At 45.1% G+C, this 21,550-nt stretch overlaps 1 protein-coding gene across 2 annotated transcripts; it reads right to left on the reverse strand.

Annotated features, from left to right (window-relative positions):
• Nucleotides 1-15,783: 15,783 nt before the first annotated feature.
• On the reverse strand, nucleotides 15,784-19,925 carry LOC120656699 (F-box protein At5g51370-like). 2 transcript variants are annotated; one of them, XM_039934885.1, is made up of 3 exons: nucleotides 18,412-19,925; nucleotides 16,312-16,573; nucleotides 15,784-16,225 (listed from the first exon to the last, which is right to left on the reverse strand). In XM_039934885.1, exons 1-3 carry the CDS (start codon nucleotides 19,578-19,580, stop codon nucleotides 16,157-16,159), a joined length of 1,500 nt encoding a protein of 499 aa, XP_039790819.1. In that variant the 5' UTR covers nucleotides 19,581-19,925; the 3' UTR covers nucleotides 15,784-16,156. The 2 variants fall into 2 exon arrangements, with proteins under 2 accessions (XP_039790819.1, XP_039790820.1); XM_039934886.1 differs by having other exon boundaries at nucleotides 15,784-16,222; nucleotides 18,412-19,923.
• Between the last annotated feature and the right edge of the window lie 1,625 nt (nucleotides 19,926-21,550).

A 21,550-nucleotide genomic window follows, 5' to 3' on the forward strand; every position in this document is an offset into this window, starting at 1 on the left:
CTGGATCAGCTCGTACGTTCCGTCCGATAGAGCAGTCGTATCTATATGTAATGCAATATGTGAAATTACAAACACGCTCATTTCACGGTAAAGTTGTAGTCTACAAATAGCAACACAACTTAGCATATGGGCAATCGTTTATAGAGTAGATAACTAACATATCTAACTAGACAAGGCATCATGATCAACGGCACAAAAGAAGCTTACTAACTTCAAAAACAAGTGGTAGTTGTTTCCTATAGCAAGTAAATCATGGTTTGCTAATAAATAAACAACTCAGCACACATACAGTATTAAATTCACAAAACATTACATCAAATAGAAGGTAAACAGAATGAGCTATCCTGCAAATTTCATCCCAAACTTTTTGCCATTTATTCAGGACAAATCATTTATTCAGACAACTCATAGAACAAGATTGAATTATACAGATTATACTAGAGCAACCTAGAAGCTAGAAATTTAACAGTAGGTCGACACAGAGCTAACTTAGCTACTGTAAATTTTTCAAGATTTAATCTATACAGAATTGATTCTGATAAAATAAACAAAACTGACAGAAAACTAACAAGATTCATTTTTACCGTCTGTTCTAATCACGAACTGTTGCTCAAATTTAACAGACAATAACCTGTGACTAAAACAAGGCTCAAAAAACATTATCAGGATTTTCTAAGCAAGGAAACTATTTAACATGATAAAAACTCAGTTAACAAGTATTAAATCAAAGAAATAGCTAAACAGGAGAACTGACCACGAAATTTTTATAGTAACACTAGAGTCACATGAACATCTCACCATAAACATTTCACAGCAAGACATGGTTTCAATCATCAGTTAAGAAAAAGATAAAAATAACTAGTATTTAAACACTAGTAACACAAATCTATTTTTACATCAAAAACTCTCAACTAACACCCAACATATTATGATTCTACTGCAAATATCTCTTCATGAGGATTCCAAAACATCAAGATTTGCCTTTTTCTGATTTTTCTACGAATTTCTATGGAATTTCAAAGTTTACAGCAAAAAACACAAAGAGGTCTCTAAAGGCACTATTCACATGAGTCTTGAGCTATTCAGATAACCCCCTGAGTTTCTTTGAATTCTAGCATAGAGTCCTCGGCCGTGGTCAGAGAGGGGGCGGGTGGTTTGACCGGCAATTCCGGCGGAAGGGGTCATCGGCGGCGAGGAATATGGGGTGGAGGAGCTAAAGGGGACCGATGCGAAGCTCTGGGTACCCTTGGTTCGTGAAGAGATGGCCGGAGGTGGGCGGTCCACGGTGGGCAGGGACGTGGCGGCGGAGGCGCTCGTCGGCGGGGGTGCTCCGGTGGTGGATGGTCGACGAGAAGTGGTCGGGAAGATGCGCGAAGGTGAGGCGGAGCTATTGGTGAGGTCTATTGAGGGTGGGGAAAGGCGGAGGAGGGGGTTCGACGGTGAGGTCGAGCTCGTCGGAGCTTGGGCAGGCGTCGGAGGCGTTCTGGGGATTCTGGGCAGGGAGCGAGCGAAAGGGCGAGGGGAACTGGTCGAGGGGGTTCTTGTAGTGTCGCTGCGCGCAAGAGATTGGGCTCTGGGGCTCTGTCTTGGCGAGGTGGCGGCCGGCGGCGGCTTCGGGGTGGCGTGGCAAGGGGAAAAGAGGGCCAGCGCGAGGGGTAGAAGCGGTGGAGAGGTCCAGCGCGACGCGTGGATGCCAGCGCAAGCAGGAGGTGGCCGGGGAGGCGGCCCAGAGCGGCGGGCGGCGCTGCGCCGGGGAGCAGGGAAGCAGAGCAGGCAAGCAGGCTGGAGGAAGGAGAAAATGGACCAGTTTGCAATTTCCAAAATTTCAGGGACCTAACTGTAAACCAGCAATAACTTTTAATCTAGGGCTCGAATGAAAAAGTGCCCAACATGAAAGTTGTTCAACTTTTCAAGATCTACAACTTTGATGTTGTGCAAAAATTTATTTGATCAAAGGTTAAAGAGTTATTTTTGAAAACATAAAAGAATTTGAATTCAAAGGACTTTTGTCTTTTTCAATGCAAAATCACTTTAAATCTAGGCTGAATTGAAAGATTCCCTGCCAAGTAATGATTACACTACATTTTGCAAATAAACCCTCCACAAAAGCTATAATCACACATCCTATTCAAATAAAACTATTAAGTTGACCTTGGAATAATTCATAATTACACAAAGGTCCTTAAAGTTTTAAAATAAGCCCTTGCTCAAACAATTTCACACATGAAGCATAGGAAATAAATGTAGTTTTCTTGTGCAGACACCTAGGGTGTCACAGCCTTCCCCCCTAAAAGGAATCTCGCCCCGAGATTACAGGAAGACTAAGGATGGAAAGGTTTGGTACCTGGATTTGTTCTAAGAAAGTCGGGAAAGTTTCTTTGGAGAAAATTTTCAGTCTCCCAAGTAGCTTCTTCCTCGGTATGATGATTCCATTGGATTTTGTACATTTTAACTTTCTCCCTTCTAGTACTTCTTTCCTTGGTGTCAAGAACTTTGATTGGATACTCCGCATAAGATAGATCGGATTCAATCTTGATATCTTGTGGTTCAAGGATCTCAGTGGGTACCTTGATGCACTTCCGGAGTTGTGATACATGGAAGACATCATGAATGGCGGCCAACTGAGAAGGAAGACGAAGTCAGTAAGCAACGGGTCCACAAGTTTCGATGATTTCAAATGGTCTGATGTATCGGGGTGCTAATTTCCCTTTGATGCCGAAGCGTTGGACACCTCTAGTAGGAGATACTCGCAAATATAAGAAATCCCCTACCTTGAATTGTAAAGGATCTCTTCTTTTATCTGCATAACTTTTCTGTCTTGATTGGGCTACCTTAAGATTAGCCTGGACAACTTTGACTTTTTCTTCTGCCTCAGTAACTAGATCTGGCCCAAATACTTTGCGTTCTCCAGCTTGTGACCAACTCAAAGGAGTTCGACACATTTGACCGTATAACGCTTCAAATGGTGCCATTTGCAAGCTGGATTGATAACTGTTATTATACGAGAACTCTGCCAGTGCCAGGCACTTATCCCAGTTCTTGCCATATTGAATAGCACATGCCCTCACCATGTTTTCAAGAATTTGATTGATTCGTTCTGTTTGCCCATCTGTTTGTGGATGATAAGCTGAACTACGAATCAATTTGGTTCCAAGGGATTCTTGCAATTGCTCCCAGAAACGTGCAATAAACTGAGCCCCACGATCAGAAATGATCGTCTTTGGAACTCCATGCAAACAGACAATCTGGTCGAGATAAATCTCTGCATACCTCTTGGCAGAATAAGTTGTATTCACTGGAATAAAATGAGCGGTCTTAGTGAGTCTATCAACGATTACCCAAATAGAATAATGCTTCCGAGAAGTGTTGGGTAAACCGACAATAAAATCCATACTGATGTCCTCCCATTTCCAGGATGGAATGGGTAAAGGTTGGAGAGTACCAGCTACTTTCAAGTGACTAGCTTTAACTCTTTGACAGACATCACACTCAGAAACATATCTGGCGATCTCTCTTTTCATTCGAGTCCACCAGAAATTTTGTTTAAGATCTTGGTACATCTTGGTACTACCGGGATGAATCGAAAACTTCGATAGATGTGCTTCATCAAGGATTTGCTTTCTAAGCTGATGATTCTTAGGTATAACAAGTCGAGATTCAAACCATAGAACTCCTCTATGATCCACATGGAAACACTTGTATTTTGCTTCTCCCTGGGATAGCTTTTCCTTGATGATCTTGATACCCTCATCATGTAATTGTGCCATGATAATGCTATCATGAAGTGTAGGCTCAATAGAGATATATGGTTCAAACTTCCTTGAGGTATCATTTCTAGATTTAATTTCATCATTTCCTGGCATAGAGTTTTGTTGAATGGCTCTACAAACAGACAATGGCATTGTGACTTGCGGCTGAGTGCATCCGCAGCCACATTAGCTTTTCCTGGATGATAGTGCACTTCTAGATCATAATCCTTTTTTAACTCTAGCCAGCGTCTCTGTCTCATGTTGAGATCAGCTTGGGTGAAGATATACTTGAGGCTCTTATGGTCAGTGTAAATATTACAATGAGTTCCCATAAGATGATGTCTCCAAAGCTTAAGAGCGTGAATGACAGCTGCTAACTCCAGATCATGTGTTGGATAATTCTTCTCATGATTCCGGAGAGCTCTTGATGCATAAGCAATTACTCGATTCTCTTGCATAAGCACACAACCAAGCCCCATACCAGAAGCATCACAATAGACATCAAAAGGTTTGGTACTGTCCGGTGTAGCCAATACTGGAGCAGTAGTCAATCGTGCTTTGAGAGTTTGAAAAGCTTCTTCACATTTATCATCCCAAACAAACTTCACTCCCTTCTTTAATAACTCCGTCATAGGCTTGGCTATTCTGGAGAAATTAGGATTGAATCGACGATAGTATCCAGCTAAACCAAGAAAACTGCGAATTTGATGAACTGAAGTAGGAGATTCCCAATCCATCACTTCTTGTACTTTAGTTGGATCAACTGATATACCATCACTGGAGATAGTATGGCCTAAAAATTTCACACTATCCAGCCAAAATTCACACTTGGAGAATTTGGCATAAAGATGATGATCTCGTAATCGCTGAAGAACGATACGTAAATGCTCAGCATGATCTTCTTCATTCTTAGAGTAGATCAAAATATCATCGATGAATACCACAACAAATTTATCTAGCTCCGGCATGAAGACTGAATTCATCAGGTACATAAAATATGCCGGGGCATTGGTAAAACCAAAAGACATAACCAGATATTCATATAGTCCATATCTGGTCGAGAAAGCCGTCTTTGGAATATCACAAGGCTTGATCTTTATTTGATGGTAGCCAGAACGAAGGTCGATTTTTGAGAATACCTTGGCTCCAGCTAACTGGTCAAACAGGATATCAATGCGGGAAAGAGGATACTTATTTTTAATAGTGACCGCATTGAGTGGTCGATAGTCAACACATAGCCTCAAACTGTTGTCCTTCTTCTTCACAAACAGGGCTGGACATCCCCAGGGTGAAGAACTTGGACGTATAAAGCCCTTGTCAAGAAGGTCTTGAAGTTGGATTTTCAATTCTGCTAACTCATTTGGAGGCATACGGTACGACCTCTTAGAAATAGGGGCGGTACCGGGTTGAAGCTCGATAACGAATTCGATATCTCTATCAGGGGGCATTCCAGGAAGGTCATCTGGAAATACATCCGCATACTCACACACAACAGGAATATCTTCAAGTTTAATTTCTTTTGCGGCATAGGCACAAGAGTTGAAGCACTCTCGTTGTGGCAGATAGAGTATGGTGGCTCCTTGATGAGGTGAATCTATCTCGACAGCTCGGGAAGAGATATCTAACAGTACTTTATGTTTAGTCATCCAATCCATACCCAAAATAACATCCATGCCTTCTAAATTCAACAAGATCAAATCTGTATTTATCAATTTGCTACCCAACTTAAGTGGTACATGTGTAGTGATTTGATTGGAAGCTATCTTTCCACCAGGAGTTGCTTTCATGTAAGATTTCTTGACATGACAAAAATCCAATCCTACCCTTGCTCCAAATTTGGCACTTATAAAACTATGAGTTGCACCAGAATCAAATAATATGACTGCGGGTTTATTGTGGATAGAGAAAGTACCCGACATGACTGGTGCTCCTTCGGGAAGCTCTGCAAGAGTAGTGAAGTTAACTTGCCCCTGCCGGACTTGCACCATTTGATTTTTGCCCTTTCCCTTGTTGTTGTTCTGGTTGGAGTTCTGCCCTGGATAATTATTTTTGGGCTGTGGACAATTCTTGGCAAAGTGGGAAGTACTGCCGCAGTTGAAACATCAATTATCACCATTCCCACGATTGAACTGTGGGGCATTCGGCCTTTGGCCAGACTGCTGCTGTTGCTGCTGCTGAGGCACTGGAGGTCTGAATCCTCCCTGTTGCTGAGGCGGCCTAAAAACAAATCTGCCCGTTGGGGCATTTCTCTGTGGAGGTCTAGGTGGAGTATTTTGCACCAGACGATATCTCGGTGGCTGAGCACTCGAGGGTCCTGTTGGCGCCTTTCTCTTCTTCTCGGCACGATGTGCTGTGATACAGTCTTCTTGAGTAATGGCCATATTGACCAGCTCATTATAAGTAGTTGGCTGAACCAGGTTCAGGCGTTCCTTGAGCTTGGTATTAAGGCCATGACGAAAACGATCGTGCTTCTTGGCGTCTGTATCTGCATGATGGCCCGCATACTGGCACAGATGATTGAAGGCCTGTGCATACTGAAGAACAGTGCGGGTTCCTTGATTCAGAGCCAAGAACTCATTTAACTTTCTCTCAATCAGTCCATCAGGGTTATGATGTGACCTAAAAGCATTCCGAAATTCTTCCCAATAGATGACATGTCCAGCGGGTTGCATCGCACAATAATGATCCCACCATATACATGCAGGACCACGAAGTTGCTGGGCGGCAAAGTGAGCCTTGTTTGCATCATCACAAGGTACCGCTAGCAAAGCAAACTTAGAATAGATAGTACGGATCCAAGCATCGGCGTCCAGTGGGTCATCAGCCTAGCTGAAAAGCGGAGGTTGGGTACCAAAGAATTCCTGGTAACCCGCTGGTTGTGCATCACGTCCTCCATGCTGCTGGCGTGGCGGATTCTGCTGCCCTTGAACGAGCTGACGAAGCAATTTAGTTTGCATGGCCATTAGCTCGGCCAGATTTGATGGGGGTGGCGGTGGCTGCTGAGATCCACTGCCAGCTTCACAATCGAAGCCATCAGGCGTTCCACGAGTATGTCCAATCATCTGTGATTATGGAAGACATCCATAGATACATTTTTCTTGCTCCCACAATCAATGGTACTGGTTCATCATTTGAGGTTCTATGGAATGAAAAGATCATCAAGACGTCAAGATGGAACTAAGGATAAAGACATGACTCAATCTCCCTCTCTCAAACCATGGACTTTCTTGGGTTTAATCTAAGTGCTCTAATAACATGCTCCCCAAACCAAGTTTTCATTCAACTCGTTATTTAACCACACTAAAACATATTCATGAAAACAAACTCTAGAGATTCCTTAAGAAGATTCATGTAACATTTTCCAATTCTAGGAATCAAAGCAAACATCAACCAAATATGCATGCACGTCCTGTTCGTTCCTCACAAGATAAACAATGGCCAACTATTGTTGGGCTTACGTGGTTAGCATGGTGGCATAACAGAGATACGGCTCTCCCTATATAGCTAGTCGGTAAAATCTAACCGTTCTTAACTTAATCGAATCGCGGTTAGTGTACCTGCAGAAAATTGACAAAACACACACACACACACACACACACACACATATATATATATATATATATATATATATATATATATATATATATATATATATATATATCCATTGAACCTTTCATGCCAGCACTCATGAAAGCGTTCCCATACATTACCGCTCACTATAGAAGCGGCAGTCATACAGTTTCTGCCGTATGGCCAACGTTAACATACGCTACTCAGTGGCGTATTCACAAGTTCCTTTACTCCCAATATAATCGACCGAGGTCGGTATATTGGCAGCAGCTCAAGTAGGCCACTGCTTGAGCGCAGCGTTCGGTTCGCATCGCCGACGGGAAGGTCAGACTCCCTCAGCTGACTGAGGATCCTTACCTTCTTACCTTAACGTAGATGTGTCATTACAAAAATCAAGGGTTGCTTGTGAAAGTGATCTAGGCCCCTAAGTGGGTTTTGGTGGTTAATGACAAAACACATGTGCATTTAATCGTGTAATTGAGCATGTGTGCAGGTGGTGAATTTGTATAAATGGATCAAGTGACGATATACGACCCTCAAAAAGGAAATGAAAAAACAGAGTTCAAGTTTACTCAAGAAATTAGATTTTAAATTTGAAATTTGAGTATAGGAACGCCTGTACTATCAAGAGGGACTTGGTTCAAGGGTTTAGATTTAAATCTTGTGCTCAAGAGAACCTATACAAACACTTGTGAGCCACAAAACAACTCAAAAGAGCCATAAACCGAAGTTTTTCCCTGCCTTACCCGGATACTCCGGGTATAGGGTCGGATACTCTGGATCCCATTGCCCGGAGTGTCCGGGTGCTGTTTCTGGGCTGAAAAATCAGTGTTACCCGGAGTCTCCGGGCATATACCCGGAGTCTCCGGGTACCCTTTCGCCCAACGGCTATTTTTGGGCTGAAAACTATAAATACCCCCTCCATACCCCTTCAGCCCCCTCTCTTGCCACTTTGACGAGCTGAACTCAAACCTAAGCCAAGAAAAAGCTCTCTCACTCCCCTTTCTCCATTCTTGAGTGATTCCCTTGAGGGATTTGAGTGAGAAGCAAGCAAGAGCAAGGATTAGTGCTAGTGAGCCTCATTTCCATCTCTTGAGCACTTGGTTTTGGTCAAGCCCGCGGATTCAAGTTTGTTACTCTTGGAGCCTTGTGCTCCTAGACGGCTAGGCGTGCTTGTGATTGCTCAATCAAGATTGTGAGCTGCACAAGAAGTTTGTAAGCTCCATTCCTCGCCGAGGAATCCATAGTAAGTAACCTTGGGCTTGAGAGGTGATCTCGCACTTGGAAGAGGAGCATAGGGGTTCTTGAGCACCGTCTCTCGAATCCTTCCTCAACGGAGACAGTAGCACCTTCGGGTGTGAACTTCGGGAAACAAATCCTTGTCTCCTTAGTGTTAGTTTACTTGATTTCATTGCTATTTGCTTGTGAGACTTCATTTCTAGATTTTGAGCTCGATCTACTCACTTACGAGTTTCTAGTGAATTCTATTTGTTGGATATCAATCTTAAGGAACCCCTGGTACTCTTACTTTAGCTCGATCTACTTTTCATACTCAGATTTCTGCAGTTTCCTTTCAGGTTGTTCTAACCCGGATACTCCGGATATAGCTCCGGATACTCCGGACCACCAAACCCGGAGTATCCGGGTTCATACCCGGAGTATCCGGGCTTGTCTGTGTCTGACATTTTTGTTGAGTGTTTTAAATTGCAGATTGCCTATTCACCCCCCTCTAGGCATCTTAAGATCCTTTCAGCTTGTGAGTATGGTTTGACAAAAATGTAAAGTGTTGGAAGTCAGATAAAATAAACCATACATAGATAGCCACCTAGTAACTCCCGTAAATTCCCTAGGACTTTACGTTCTATGCATAACCCTTAACGAAACTACGTTGGTTTCCAAAAATACCTTGTTGGTCAAATTTATATACGGAAATCGATTTTTAAGGTTCCAACACCTCTGGTGTACGCTTGCAGCACTGATACCAGCTGTGGCAGAACCACCTGAATTATCCCGGCTCAAGTGTGCTGGCCGTCACCATAAAGGCAACACTGACACAAACACACTTCAAACGGAACAATTCTTGGTCTGTCGGATAACATCCCGATACAACCACCGGTTGTTGGATCGAACAAGCATACCCCGTACGAAGGCGAGTCCAGAGATATTACAACCACAAATTTTACAATAGAAGTATAAAAGTTATTACAAACCAGTTCAAAGTAATATTACAGAACCAAACTTAGTAAAACAGTTATACAAACCATAACTTTAAGTTCAGAGTTTGAAAGGCAGCGGAAAGAGAAAACGACGACTACAACACGTCGCAAAAGTATACCAAGCTAGCCCAAGCAAGGTATCACTCATCAGGGTCATTGCCGGCCGAAGACGGATCCCACTCAACGGACCAGCCAGGAGGCAAAGAGCAGGGCCAAGACAAACTAGCGACCTGGTCCTCGAAACTCATACCTGAAAAGGGTTTCAATAGCAAGGCTGAGTATTCTAATACTCAGCAAGACTTAACCGTCAACGGGTATACATAGCCCATCTAACTAGACTATGCAGGGTTCTGTGAGGCTCTGGTTTTCCTTTTGCTGAAAAGCAATAAAGAGTAGGTCCTTACTTTCAAATTTTAGCTTCCAAGATTCTAGTTGATTAACCATTCTATGTAAGCAACTACTAATCAATCATGGTAGAACTTTAACCAAACATCAGGATTGATCATAATAATGTTGCTCTTATTACTCTGTGTGGCAAAGAGATCAAGCAGTCCCAACTGTGGGAAGCAGACGATTCGAATCGAAATTGTTAACCCGGCCAGGCAGACCTAACACACACGTTTGGAACACCGTCGGGTCGTTCCCAAACAACCGTTTGCCTTTCTTTCCGACTTGTGGATAGGAACACTCTCCCCGACTACAGGGCTCCAAGGTCCAACCTTGTCCCTAGTAGTCGCAGTGTTGATCAACATAAACATAATTAAAAACCTATCTCTAAAAGAGAGTGTCAGTATATCCACTCCCCGGTCCGATCAGTTACTAGGCTTACCGCGTACCATATTTACGGCATGTGGCTAATACGTTCAAAAACTTAACCAGCACTACCACACACCGCGACCTTAGCAAGTTCATCAACACAGACAGGGTCTCACACAAGGTCATGATATCGAACACAACCCTGTCCGTCGTCCTTATATGGATAACAGAAAGTAAACAAGCAATTCCTATAGAGCTCGCGAGTGACAGGCAATCACTCGACTTTTACCGGTCCTATAAGCTTAGCAATTATTCGAACTCAGTTCTAGTGTTCAGTACATAGGTTCCTAGGATCATGCATCTAGGGTTTCAATTCAAATCCTAAGAACTGTAAATGCACAAGTAATAACAATAAATGGTATTAATTTGAAATATAGGTTATGTCCGGGGCTTGCCTTCTTGGTAGTCACTAACTATTTCAGCCCTGGGCTCTTCCGAACTTTGGTCCGGGGCTTCAGTTAGTACAGTAGTGTTCACTTGAGCTTCGAGATCACATCCTTCGGAATCCGGGATCAGCTCGTACGTTCCGTCCGATAGAGCAGTCGTATCTATATGTAATGCAATAGGTGAAATTACAAACACACTCATTTCACGGTAAAGTTGTAGTTTACAAATAGCAACACAACTTAGCATATGGGCAATCGTTTATAGAGTAGATAACTAACATATCTAACTACACAAGGCATCATGATCAACGGCACAAAAGAAGCTTACTAACTTCATAAACAAGTGGTAGTTGTTTCCTATAGCAAGTAAATCATGGTTTGCTAATAAATAAACAATTCAGCACACATACAGTATTAAATTCAGAAAAAATTACATAAAACAGAAGGTAAACAGATCGAGCTATCCTGCAAATTTCATCCCAAAACTTGTAGCCATTTATTCAGGAAAAATCATTTATTCAGACAACTCCTAGAATAAGATTGAATTATACAGGTTATACCATAGCAAAATAGAAGCTAGAAATTTAACAAGAGGTCTACACGGATCTATATTAGCTACTGTAAATTTTTCAATATTTAATCTACGAATAATTTATTCTGATAAAATAAACAAAACTGACAGAAAACTAACAAGATTCATTTGTAGCATCTGTTCTATTCATGAACTGTTGTTCAAATTTTACAAACAGTAACCTGTGACTAAAACAAGGCTCAACAAAAATTAGTAGGATTTTCTAAGCAAGGAAAATATTTAACATGATTAAAAATCACTTAACAAGTATTAAATCAAAGAAATAGCTAAACATGAGAACTGACCACGAAATTTTTATAGTAACACTAGAGTCACATGATAATCACACCATAAACATTTCACAGCAAGACATGGTCTCAATCATTAGTCAAGAAAAAGATAATAACAACTAGCATTTAAACACTAGTAACACAAATCTATTTTTACAGAAAAAACTCTCAACTAACACCTAACATATTATGATTCTACTACAAATATATCTTCATGAGGATTCCAAAACATCAAGATTTGCCTTTTTCTGATTTTTCTACGAATTTCTATGGAATTTCAAAGTTTACAGCAAAAAACACAAAGAGGTCCCTAAAGGCACTATTCACATGAGTCTTGAGCTATTCAGATAACCCCCTGAGTTTCTTTGAATTCTAGCAGAGAGTCCTCAGCCGTGGTCAAAGAGGGGGCGGGTGGTTTGACCGGCAATTCCGGCGGAAGGGGTCATCGGCGGCGAGGAATAGGGGGTGGAGGAGCTAAAGGGGACCGAGGCGAAGCTCTGGGTACCCTTGGTTCGTGAAGAGATGGCCGGAGGTGGGCGATCCATGGCGGGCAGGGACGCGGCGGCGGAGGCGCTCGTCGGCGGGGGTGCTCCGGTGGTGGATGGTCGACGAGAAGTGGTCGGGAAGATGCGCGAAGGTGAGGCGGAGCTATTGGTGAGGTCTATTGAGGGCGGGGAAAGGTGGAGGAGGGGGTTCGACGGTGAGGTCGAGCTCGTCGGAGCTCGGGCGAACGGCGGAGGCGTTCTGGGGATTCCGGGCAGGGAGCGAGCGAAAGGGCGAGGGGAACTGGTCGAGGGGGTTCTTGTAGTGTCGCTGCGCGCAAGAGATTGGGCTCTGGGGCTCTGTCTTGGCCGGGCCACGGCGACGGCGAGGTGGCGGCTGGCGGCGGCTTCGGGTGGCGTGGCAAGGGGAAAAGAGGGCCAGCGCGAGGGGTAGAAGCAGTGGAGAGGTCTAGCGCGACGCGTGGATGCCAGCGCAAACAGGAGGTGGCCAGGGAGGCGGTCCAGAGCGGCGGGCGGCGCTGCGCCGAGGAGCAGGGAAGCAGAGCAGGCAAGCAGGCTGGAGGAAGGAGAAAAGGGACCGATTTGCAATTTCCAAAATTTCAGGGACCTAACTGTAAACTAGCAATAACTTTTAATCTAGGGCTCGAATGAAAAAGTGCCAACATGAAAGTTGTTCAACTTTTCAAGATCTACAACTTTGATGTTGTGCACAAATTTATTTGATCAAAAGTTAAAGAGTTATTTTTGAAAACATAAAGAGAATTTGAATTCAAAGGACTTTTGTCTTTTTCAGTACAAAATCACTTTAAATCTAGGCTGAATTGAAAGATTCCCTACCAAGTAATGATTACACTACATTTTGCAAATAAACCCTCCACAAAAGCTATAATCACACATCCTATTCAAATAAAACTATTAAGTTGACCTTAGAACAATACATAATTACACAAAGGTCCTTAAAGTTTTAAAATAAGCCCTTGCTCAAACAATTTCACACATGAAGCACAGGAAATAAATGTAGTTTTCTTGTGCAGACACCTAGGGTGTCACATCATGCCCCCAAACCATGGCCTCCAACACATGATATTTCTCCCCCTGTACACGAACCTAGAACCAGAAAAAGAGAGAAAGGGAAAGGCAAGAGGTTCATCAAGTAATGTTGCACCACCTCAAGCACCAACTTGTGTTAACTGGGATGACGATATGGATGACTTCATGCCCCCAAAACTGTGGCCTCCAACATATGCCTCACACACCACCTACTGGCAACATCTGGACATATAGGAGGTGAAAATGGACTACCTTCTTGGAGCTGCCTTATAGCTGTAAGGAGACCTGCATGCCTATCACTGATAAGGCAAACATTAGGCCTTCCAGCAACAACGTGATTCTTCAGACGTTCAAGAAACCAGTACCAACTTTCTGTGTTCTCATTCTCAACAAAGGCAAAGGCGATGTGAACTATCTGTTTGTTGCAATCAATTCCGATCGCCGTCAATATTGTTCCCTTATATTTCCCTATCAGAAAAGTGCCGTCAACATACAGAATAGGAAGGGAGTAAATGAAGGCTCTCACATATGCACCAATGCAGAAGAAAGCTCGCAGCAAAATGCTTGGCCCCCCTGACAAGCTCGGTACACTATATGTATCAAAAGCACTTTCAGGATTTCTGTGCACAATTGTTTCAAACATACGAGGTAGGTTGTCATATGAAGCCTCATAAGTGCCAAACCGCATCTCAAACACTTTTTGTTTAGCCCACCAAGTCTTTGCATAGCTGATCACATACTGGAAATTCTGTTCAATATCCCTAATTATCAATGCAGGCTCGTAATCCATTTTGTCAAGAATCACCCCATACATCTTCTTGGCCACGAAAGTAGATGTGATATTACGGTGATGTCCCACAACACCTGTCAATCTACAAGTATGTGGTGTAACAATTGAACATTCCCAGTGTGTTTTGAACTTCCCCTTGTAGGCATGCACTCGCCATGTACAGTCTCTATCTGCACACATCATCTCGTATTCTTTGCTGCTAGACTTCAACACTTTGAATTCCTTCCTCAGAGATATAGCCCAGATCTTCACAGCATCATTCACATCTTCAATGGTACGATACTTTGCCCCTTGTATGACCTCATTCACTTTGTATTCAAACTCCGGACATCTAATATCTTGTACCACTGGATTCCCAAAACCCTCTTCACGCCATTCACCTAGCACTGGGAAGCGCTCATCGTCCTCATCGTCCGATGAGTCCCCACATTGCTCCATTATTTGTGCATCCTGGTCTTCTTTCTCTATGTCCTCCACAATTCTAGGTATCTGCTCGCCTTCATCTGCTAAACCTTGTGGTTCTGGTTCTGGAGCTTGTACGTTCTCTTCTTCTTTATCATCTTCCAACTCTTCATTCCAGTCATATGTTGTGTGTGTTGATCCTTCACCTAAATCACCGACCTTCTGGTGAATCTGAATTACCATTGCAAGAGGTTACCCTCTTTGAAGAGTTGCGTGCATGTAATGTTTCCATTCTTCCGTACTACTTATAAGCGTCAACTCCCAGAAATCCCCATTTGTTTCCCAGGAAGTCACGGTATGAACCGTAAGCAAATGGGTCTTTGGATTCACATTGAACTTTCCGTGAAGCCATTTATGTATGGAACCAAAACTCCTCTCTAGGGATTTATCTAGACTGCACTGTCTTCGTTCCAATGCTGGTAGACTTACTCCATAGGAATCACGAGTAATTCTATAGAAATCACCGTAATGAACTTGAAACGCCACCTTGCTCGACATATCTGGCCATTCAAAAACTTAATTTTAATTAAACCAGTTTCTAAAACCATGGTACGACTTCAATTATAACCACTAATCCGAACCCTAAGCGATTACAATTATAAAAAACACTAATCACAGAATTAAAAATACAAAAAATTTAGAATGACAAAGTTGAGAAATATTGGTTACCTGCGGTTCAGATATAAAATCCGGTAAGGCTTCGCTGTTGCAAGTCCCTCCCTCACCCCACGTCTCTCCTTTTTCCCTATATGGATGTTGTTTGCTGCAAATGCAGGTGGGGGACCTCAGCTTTTATATTGGGGGGAGACTGCCGCCCCTCCACCGGGCGGTAGGGGTCTCTATGCGATAAAACTTAAATTTTAATTACATATAGGTCCCTACCGCCTGGCAGGGGGCGGCAGGGGCCGGCCGCCCCGCCCCTATCGCCCGTCTGCGGGGGCGGCCGGGGTATAAAATTGTAAATTGTAAAACCAAAAATATATTTGTGTAAAAAAACATTTTTAAAAAATATAAAAATAGAAAAAACGCGCGTGTCCCAGGATGTGTGCGGGCTTTACATGTTAGTTAGGGCTTCCAGGCCTTTGGGCCTTCCGTCAGTTGGGCCGAGGCATCGAACGCTCTACACTGACTGGTGGACCCGCCTTTGCAGAGCTTTTTTATTTTTCGAGAACGCCTTTGCAGCAGCCGTGAGCCTATGAAAGTCCTTGTATAGAGCAAGGGAAAATTCTTTGGAAGGCCCTGAAACGTAGCCCAGTCAGGTTGGCAGATACAGTAATCCTCTAAACGAAACGAAGGCAGATAACAGAAATAAGGTACTCATGTGTGCGGTGTGCTGGAAAAAATCGTTAGACAGCGAAATCATGTGTTGTAAAGCATAACTTTCTGAAGGTTATATCGAGTTAATCAATGGCTAACAAAGTCTGCATAATTAATGAAGGAATGCTTTTGGTCATACATAAATACTCTAGTCAGGCTCTTCAGAGCAAATCTCAGCTTGTCAGTTACAACTCAGGTACAAACACAATCGGGCGCGGCGCCTGGTACCGAAAATGTGCTTCTAACTACAGGTTCTGACTAGTTATGATGTGTACTTGATCTGAAGTTGAAGAACAGGTGCCAGACTTTGTGTACAAACGTTTCCCTTTGAGTGTCAAGAAATTTGGCTGCCTTTGTCTGAAGTTCGACGAATTTGGCTCCTGAGCACCAAGAACTTTAGAGGGGCGTGCAAAGTTCCTGACTAGCAACAAGCCAACTAAGAGGTGACACCTGCTGGATACTTGAGCACCTTCCCTTTGATCCGTTGGTGGGTCGGTAAGATCTGCTGCAAGAAAGGTCAATCCTTACAGAGCAGACAACAGGTGAAGCGCATCGCAGGGAATGGAGCACCAGGATGATCAGACTTCATACCCTTTTGAAAAATACCCTGCCCTTCTTCCCCATTCCGGTCCCTACAAGGCTTGCAGCAAGAAGTGACTTGTTGTCGGGCCGCCACTTCAGCTCTTTGAGATTGGAGAATAGTTCTGAAAGGGCAGGTGTTATTTCCTCATCCTTGATTTTATTGCAGGAGACAACTTCTAGGCTCTGCAGGTCGCTCCATGAGGTGATCACCGATTCTAGACCACGAGTTGTTAGTAGTGAGCACCTTTCTAATGATAGAAATTTTACTCTCCTGCACAAGATGAAAACATGACTATGGTTAGGCACAATCATGTACCAGGTCTGATAAATAGTATGTTTCTACACATATAACCAATCCTCTACCCTGCAAATAGTATGTTTCTACACATATATGGGCGGATCATATTTATCCAGGCATTTTCAAAGAGGCAATATAGAAATATCCAGACGAAAGCTAAGGATATTTAGGATTTTGCCCTACTGCTTCCAGTAGAAGTACACCTGTGGCTGCTAGCTATACCTTTCCCTATCCACTGTTCTGTATCTGATACTATATTGCGAAAAGGGGGGGTTTTTTTGATAGGACGAAAAGGGGTATTTTGATAAGTGAAACAAGTGTGACGACACTGAAGATGGTACGATTTTTCTTATGCAAACCCAGGAATGTGTTGTTTTGCAAACCTCTATAGTGTAAGTAGAAAAAATGAGAAGGAAACAAAGCTAAGTATCTTTCATCGAGTACTGAAATACATCAAAATGAGAGACAGACAACAAAACAAAAATGGCAACAGAGCTCAAGAAGAACCGCGATCAAAGGCATGGAGTAAAAATACACATGTACACATGGGTCCCTGATTACACATACAAGTCATTAGCTTACAAATGTTTCATGTTTACTACCACCCAGAGCCCAGAAGGGAGATCAGAGATTAGGAACTGTCTGGACATGGTCACATTTACGCACAAATAACATAATGAATTAATAAATTCATATGGGACAGAAAAAATATCAATGTTAGTAGCTTACACAGGTAGATAAGTAGATGAGATGCTGGAGAATAGTCAATTCTTTCCCTTTTAGAACACTAACGAACTAGGAAAGCCAATGAAGATTGTTCATCCATTCATCCATATATCAAATAAGGCATATATTTATTCAGTATCGATGTGCAAGATATAATAACCAAAATCTTGATTGCTTCAAATAGTCATGTTATAGTGTTTGGTTTATGGTTTTTGGTGGTCACTGAAAATGACCTATTTCCTATCTTAATCAAACCCACTTATTCAAGTTTATTTTATCGATCTCATGGTTTCACATTGTCATTATTTAGTCAAACTCTCAGTGACGTATAGATAATCCACAGGCTATTATATATCAAAGCTACATAAATGATAAAACATGAGGCTATGGACATCACTGGCTTAGCCATGTGGAGAGAATAGTTATGAGGTGCTGCAGTATGGCTTGGCAGTTGGCACACAAAAAGGGTTCCTGAACAGTGACACCATTTCCAGGATATTGATTCCCCCCCCCCCCCAAATAAATGCATTTTCGGAATGGATGGTGCATGCATGCACTATTGAGATGTATATTTTTCGTCCCCGGTTTGATAAAAAGCACACCATCAAAGTGTACTTGAACATCAAATGCCAAGCTGCAGTGCTTGTTCCAGGGTCACACAGAGGTGCAAGAACATCAGGAAACATATAAAATCTGCTCATGAAGGATATCCTAGTGCAGATGTCAGAAGGTTTGCAAGGAGCCATAATTTTGCACTCCAAAGTCTCAACGTAATTCTTTATTTTTCAATCACCACTGAACTAGTGGTGACTCCAAATTCTGGTATTAGGGGTCCATGAGTTCCCAGTAATCAAATTTACACAGCCTGACTTCTGACACCTACCAATAGATCACCTAAATGTCATGAGTCATGACATATCGCATCATTTGTTGCCAGCATGTCACAATCACAGAATAAGCATAAATCACGAAGAATGAAACAGTCAAAAGCACAAAGCTGTCCCCATTATGCAATCATTACTATATCAGGAAACCAGAAATAATACACTTAAGTAATTAGATATTTAGATTGGTGGTTCAGGTACCTGCATAGGCCAACCAAGGCAAACATATCATCTTCCAGGCCCCAGCAATTCTGGACCTGAATCTCACGGGCACCCTCACAGACGAGATAGAGGGCATGGAGGGCACGACGGTCACGCAGTTGGCACCGGTGCAGCTGCAGGCTCTCGAGCGTGAGGCAAGCCCCAAGATGTTCTGCCGGCCCGGGATCATCGTCAATCCGGCTGCATCCCTGCAGGCGCAGGGTCTTGAGGTTCCCACAGAAAGCGAGCGCAGCAAGCCATCCGCCATCCATCCTGTGGTCAGCAATGGTGAGCTCCTCAAGCATGGCACAGCAGCGCCCCACAGCCGCGATGCCGTCGTAGCTCCCCTCGCAACCCAGAAGCTCTAGCTTCACCAGCCGCTTGCAACCATGGGCGAGGATGGTGAGGCCGATGTCTGTGACACCGCCACCTTCACCGGTCCCGTAGAGGGCAGGGGACGCGGCGACGATGCGGAGGATCTGGAGGTGCGCAAAGGCGGAGACCGGGCGGAGGGCGAGGTCGGTGCAGCGGTGGAGCTCGAGCTCCTGCAGCGTCAGGCATCCGCCGGCGATGGCCATGAGGCCACCGGACTCCGCGGCGGCGGTGGCGGAGAGTCGGCGGAGGTTGGGGAAGCTGGCAGCGACGGCGGCGAGGCCCCGGTCGAGCGCGTCGTCGTCGAGGAACCGGCAGGCGCCGAGCGGCGGGTCGGCGCTGGTGTCTAGGGTTAGCGAGAGCGCGCCGCATGTGAGGAGCGGGGCGGCGGCGTGGGGCGCCGCGGCGGTGGGCGCGGCGATTGAGGCCGGGAAGAGGTCGAGGTCGGCGAGGTCCGGGAAGCGGTAGGGCAGGCGGTGCGCGACGAAGCCCCAGTCCCGCACGGCGAGGCGACGGCGCAGGCGCCCGGCGAGGCGCGTCCACCGCCTGCAGACCAGCGAGGCGGCCCCCGTGAGGTGGGGCTCCGGGAGGCAGGCGAGCACGCGGAGGAGCAGCGCGTCCGGGAGCGCTAGGGTTTGGTCGGGCTCGGGCGGCGGCGGCGGCGCGGCGGCCGCCATGGGGCGCGCGCGGAGGCTGGGCGCGTCCCCCGCGGCCAGCCACAGGTCGGGCCAGCCCTTGACCAGCTGGCGTTTGCCGAGGCCGAGGTCGCCGTGGCAGCGACCGCCCGGCTCAGGCATCTACCGCGCCCGGCTCGGCGGCTCCAGCGGGTGGCGCGGGCGCGGCGCCGCGCGGCCGCATGGTGGCGCGCGGCGCGGGCCGGGAAGGCGGGCCGCTCTCCGATTCGGGTCCTGGCGACGGGCGGGCGGCGATTCCGGTGGCGCGCGGCGCGTTGGGGATCTGAGGATTCGAACGAGACGCCGCCGGGGGCTTGTGGGGGGTTTTGGGATTTGGAAATTGGCGTTGCCTTTGCCGCTTGACGGATGACGGCCTCAGGCGCGGGGGCGCGGGGCGGGAGAAGAGAAGACCACCGCGAGCGATGTGGCGAGTCTGGCGACCGGTGAGTTCAGGCTTCCAGTTCCATCCACCGCTTCAGAGTGTGGCTGAACTGAACTCGGTGAGGAGCGTGTATGGTGGTGGCCCGGTGGGGGGCGCGGCGAACGAGCGTTTTGAAATCCTTTCCTTGTCCCGGCGTGCAACGTGTTAGTTTCGTTTGTTCCGTTGCTTGGTGGGGCGCCGCTCTAGCGGCCGGGGGATTATTTCTTTTCTCGAGAAACGCTTCGTTTTCGGCTGCAAGAAATGGACTGCGCCCTTGTTCCTTCCGCTCACGAGCTGCCTAGAACACCTGGACTTCGTTTGTTGAGATATGAGAGGTACACTACTACTACAGAGGGAGAGTGAGGTAGTCACTTTTTTGTTGGAGGTAGTTAGTAACTTAGTACCACCGTCAAGTCTTCTAGTACTCATTGCTGTACGATGAGGTATCGCCGACGACGCGAGGCTCTTGCTCTGGGTGGGTGTACTTCAGCATTGCATTAGGTTGAGCTCTCTGCTCTCTTTAGGCTAATCTTAATGTAAATGTTATCAAAGTGTTACGAGTACTAAGTTTACTGATATGCCAAAAAAGAGAGAATGAGGAGTATCACGATGCATCATCATTCCTTCGACTCGATTATTTATTTCACAGTCTTAGTACTCCTCAATCTTAATCTAATATATTACGGGTTATTCAACTCATGTTTCTCTCCTCTTTTTTGAATCAATAAGCTGATCTTATTTTTTTTCGAATCAATTGGCTCACCTCAGCTGCTATCTGGACACTTGGTCCGTTTTGTGCAGTTTCTGACTGACTCGTGTCGAAGAAAAAAAAGTTAAAAAACACAAAAGTTTGTACATTTTAGCCCTGTGTATGTACTGATGTAATTGTAGCGGCGTCGGCGTGACTTTCTCGAGGAACGGGCCGGCCCAGCCCAGCCCAGGTCAACCACTTCTCTAACCCAGTTAATCAGCCTAAAGAAAAGTGCGCTTGGCCTTCTCCACCGCTGTAGTCATGCCTCTTTTTTATTTTTATATTTTTCAAAAACATTTTTTACAGAAATATATTTTCAATTTCACAATTTACAGTTTTGTACCCCTACCGCCCGCCAGGGAGGCGGCAGGGGGCCTGCCGCCCTCCTGCCGGGCGGCAGAGACTTATATGTAAATAAAAAAAATTTATTTGCGCTGTGGCCCTTGGCGGGAGCCTGCCGCCCTGCAGGGGCGGCAGGCCCCCTGCCGCCACTCCACTAGGCGGCAGGGGCCTGCCGCCCGGCAGGGGGGCGGCAGGCTGCCCCGCAAAATTACAGTACCCCATTAGATGTGTTTAGATATGTTTTAGATATGGATACAAATAAAAACCATTAGTAAAAAACATGAATATGAAAAGTATAAGCTAGCAATTCACACACATACGCAAATGAGAACGAAATAGGTGATGTATGAGAACGAAATAAGTATAACATGTTGACATGTCCATAACAAAAATACAGAAACAGCTAGAAGCACCTCCTAACCACCCCGGCCATGTCGACCTCTTTTACGCTGAGCGTGGACGTGGTCTGTAGAGTAGGTGTGTCGCTCTGGAGGCCCTACGTCTCTATCTGGACGTCCGGTGGGCACAGGTGTCTGGAAGGTAGGATCTGCCTGCGGGTTAGGTGTAGAAAATAACCGA

This window comes from Panicum virgatum, chromosome 1N, assembly GCF_016808335.1.
Source record: "Panicum virgatum strain AP13 chromosome 1N, P.virgatum_v5, whole genome shotgun sequence".
Lineage (NCBI taxonomy): Eukaryota > Viridiplantae > Streptophyta > Magnoliopsida > Poales > Poaceae > Panicum > Panicum virgatum.

Bases quoted from the DNA above. Each gene is read 5' to 3' on its own strand.
- LOC120656699 (XM_039934885.1), bottom strand. From the start codon at position 19,580: ATGCCTGAGCCGGGCGGTCGCTGCCACGGCGACCTCGGCCTCGGCAAA. The intron at 16,574-18,411 runs GTACCTGAACCA...CATCTTGTGCAG, and splicing joins GCCTTGGTTGGCCTATGCAG to GAGAGTAAAATTTCTATCAT. The intron at 16,226-16,311 runs GTATGAAGTCTG...CCTTTCTTGCAG, and splicing joins GCAGGGTATTTTTCAAAAGG to CAGATCTTACCGACCCACCA.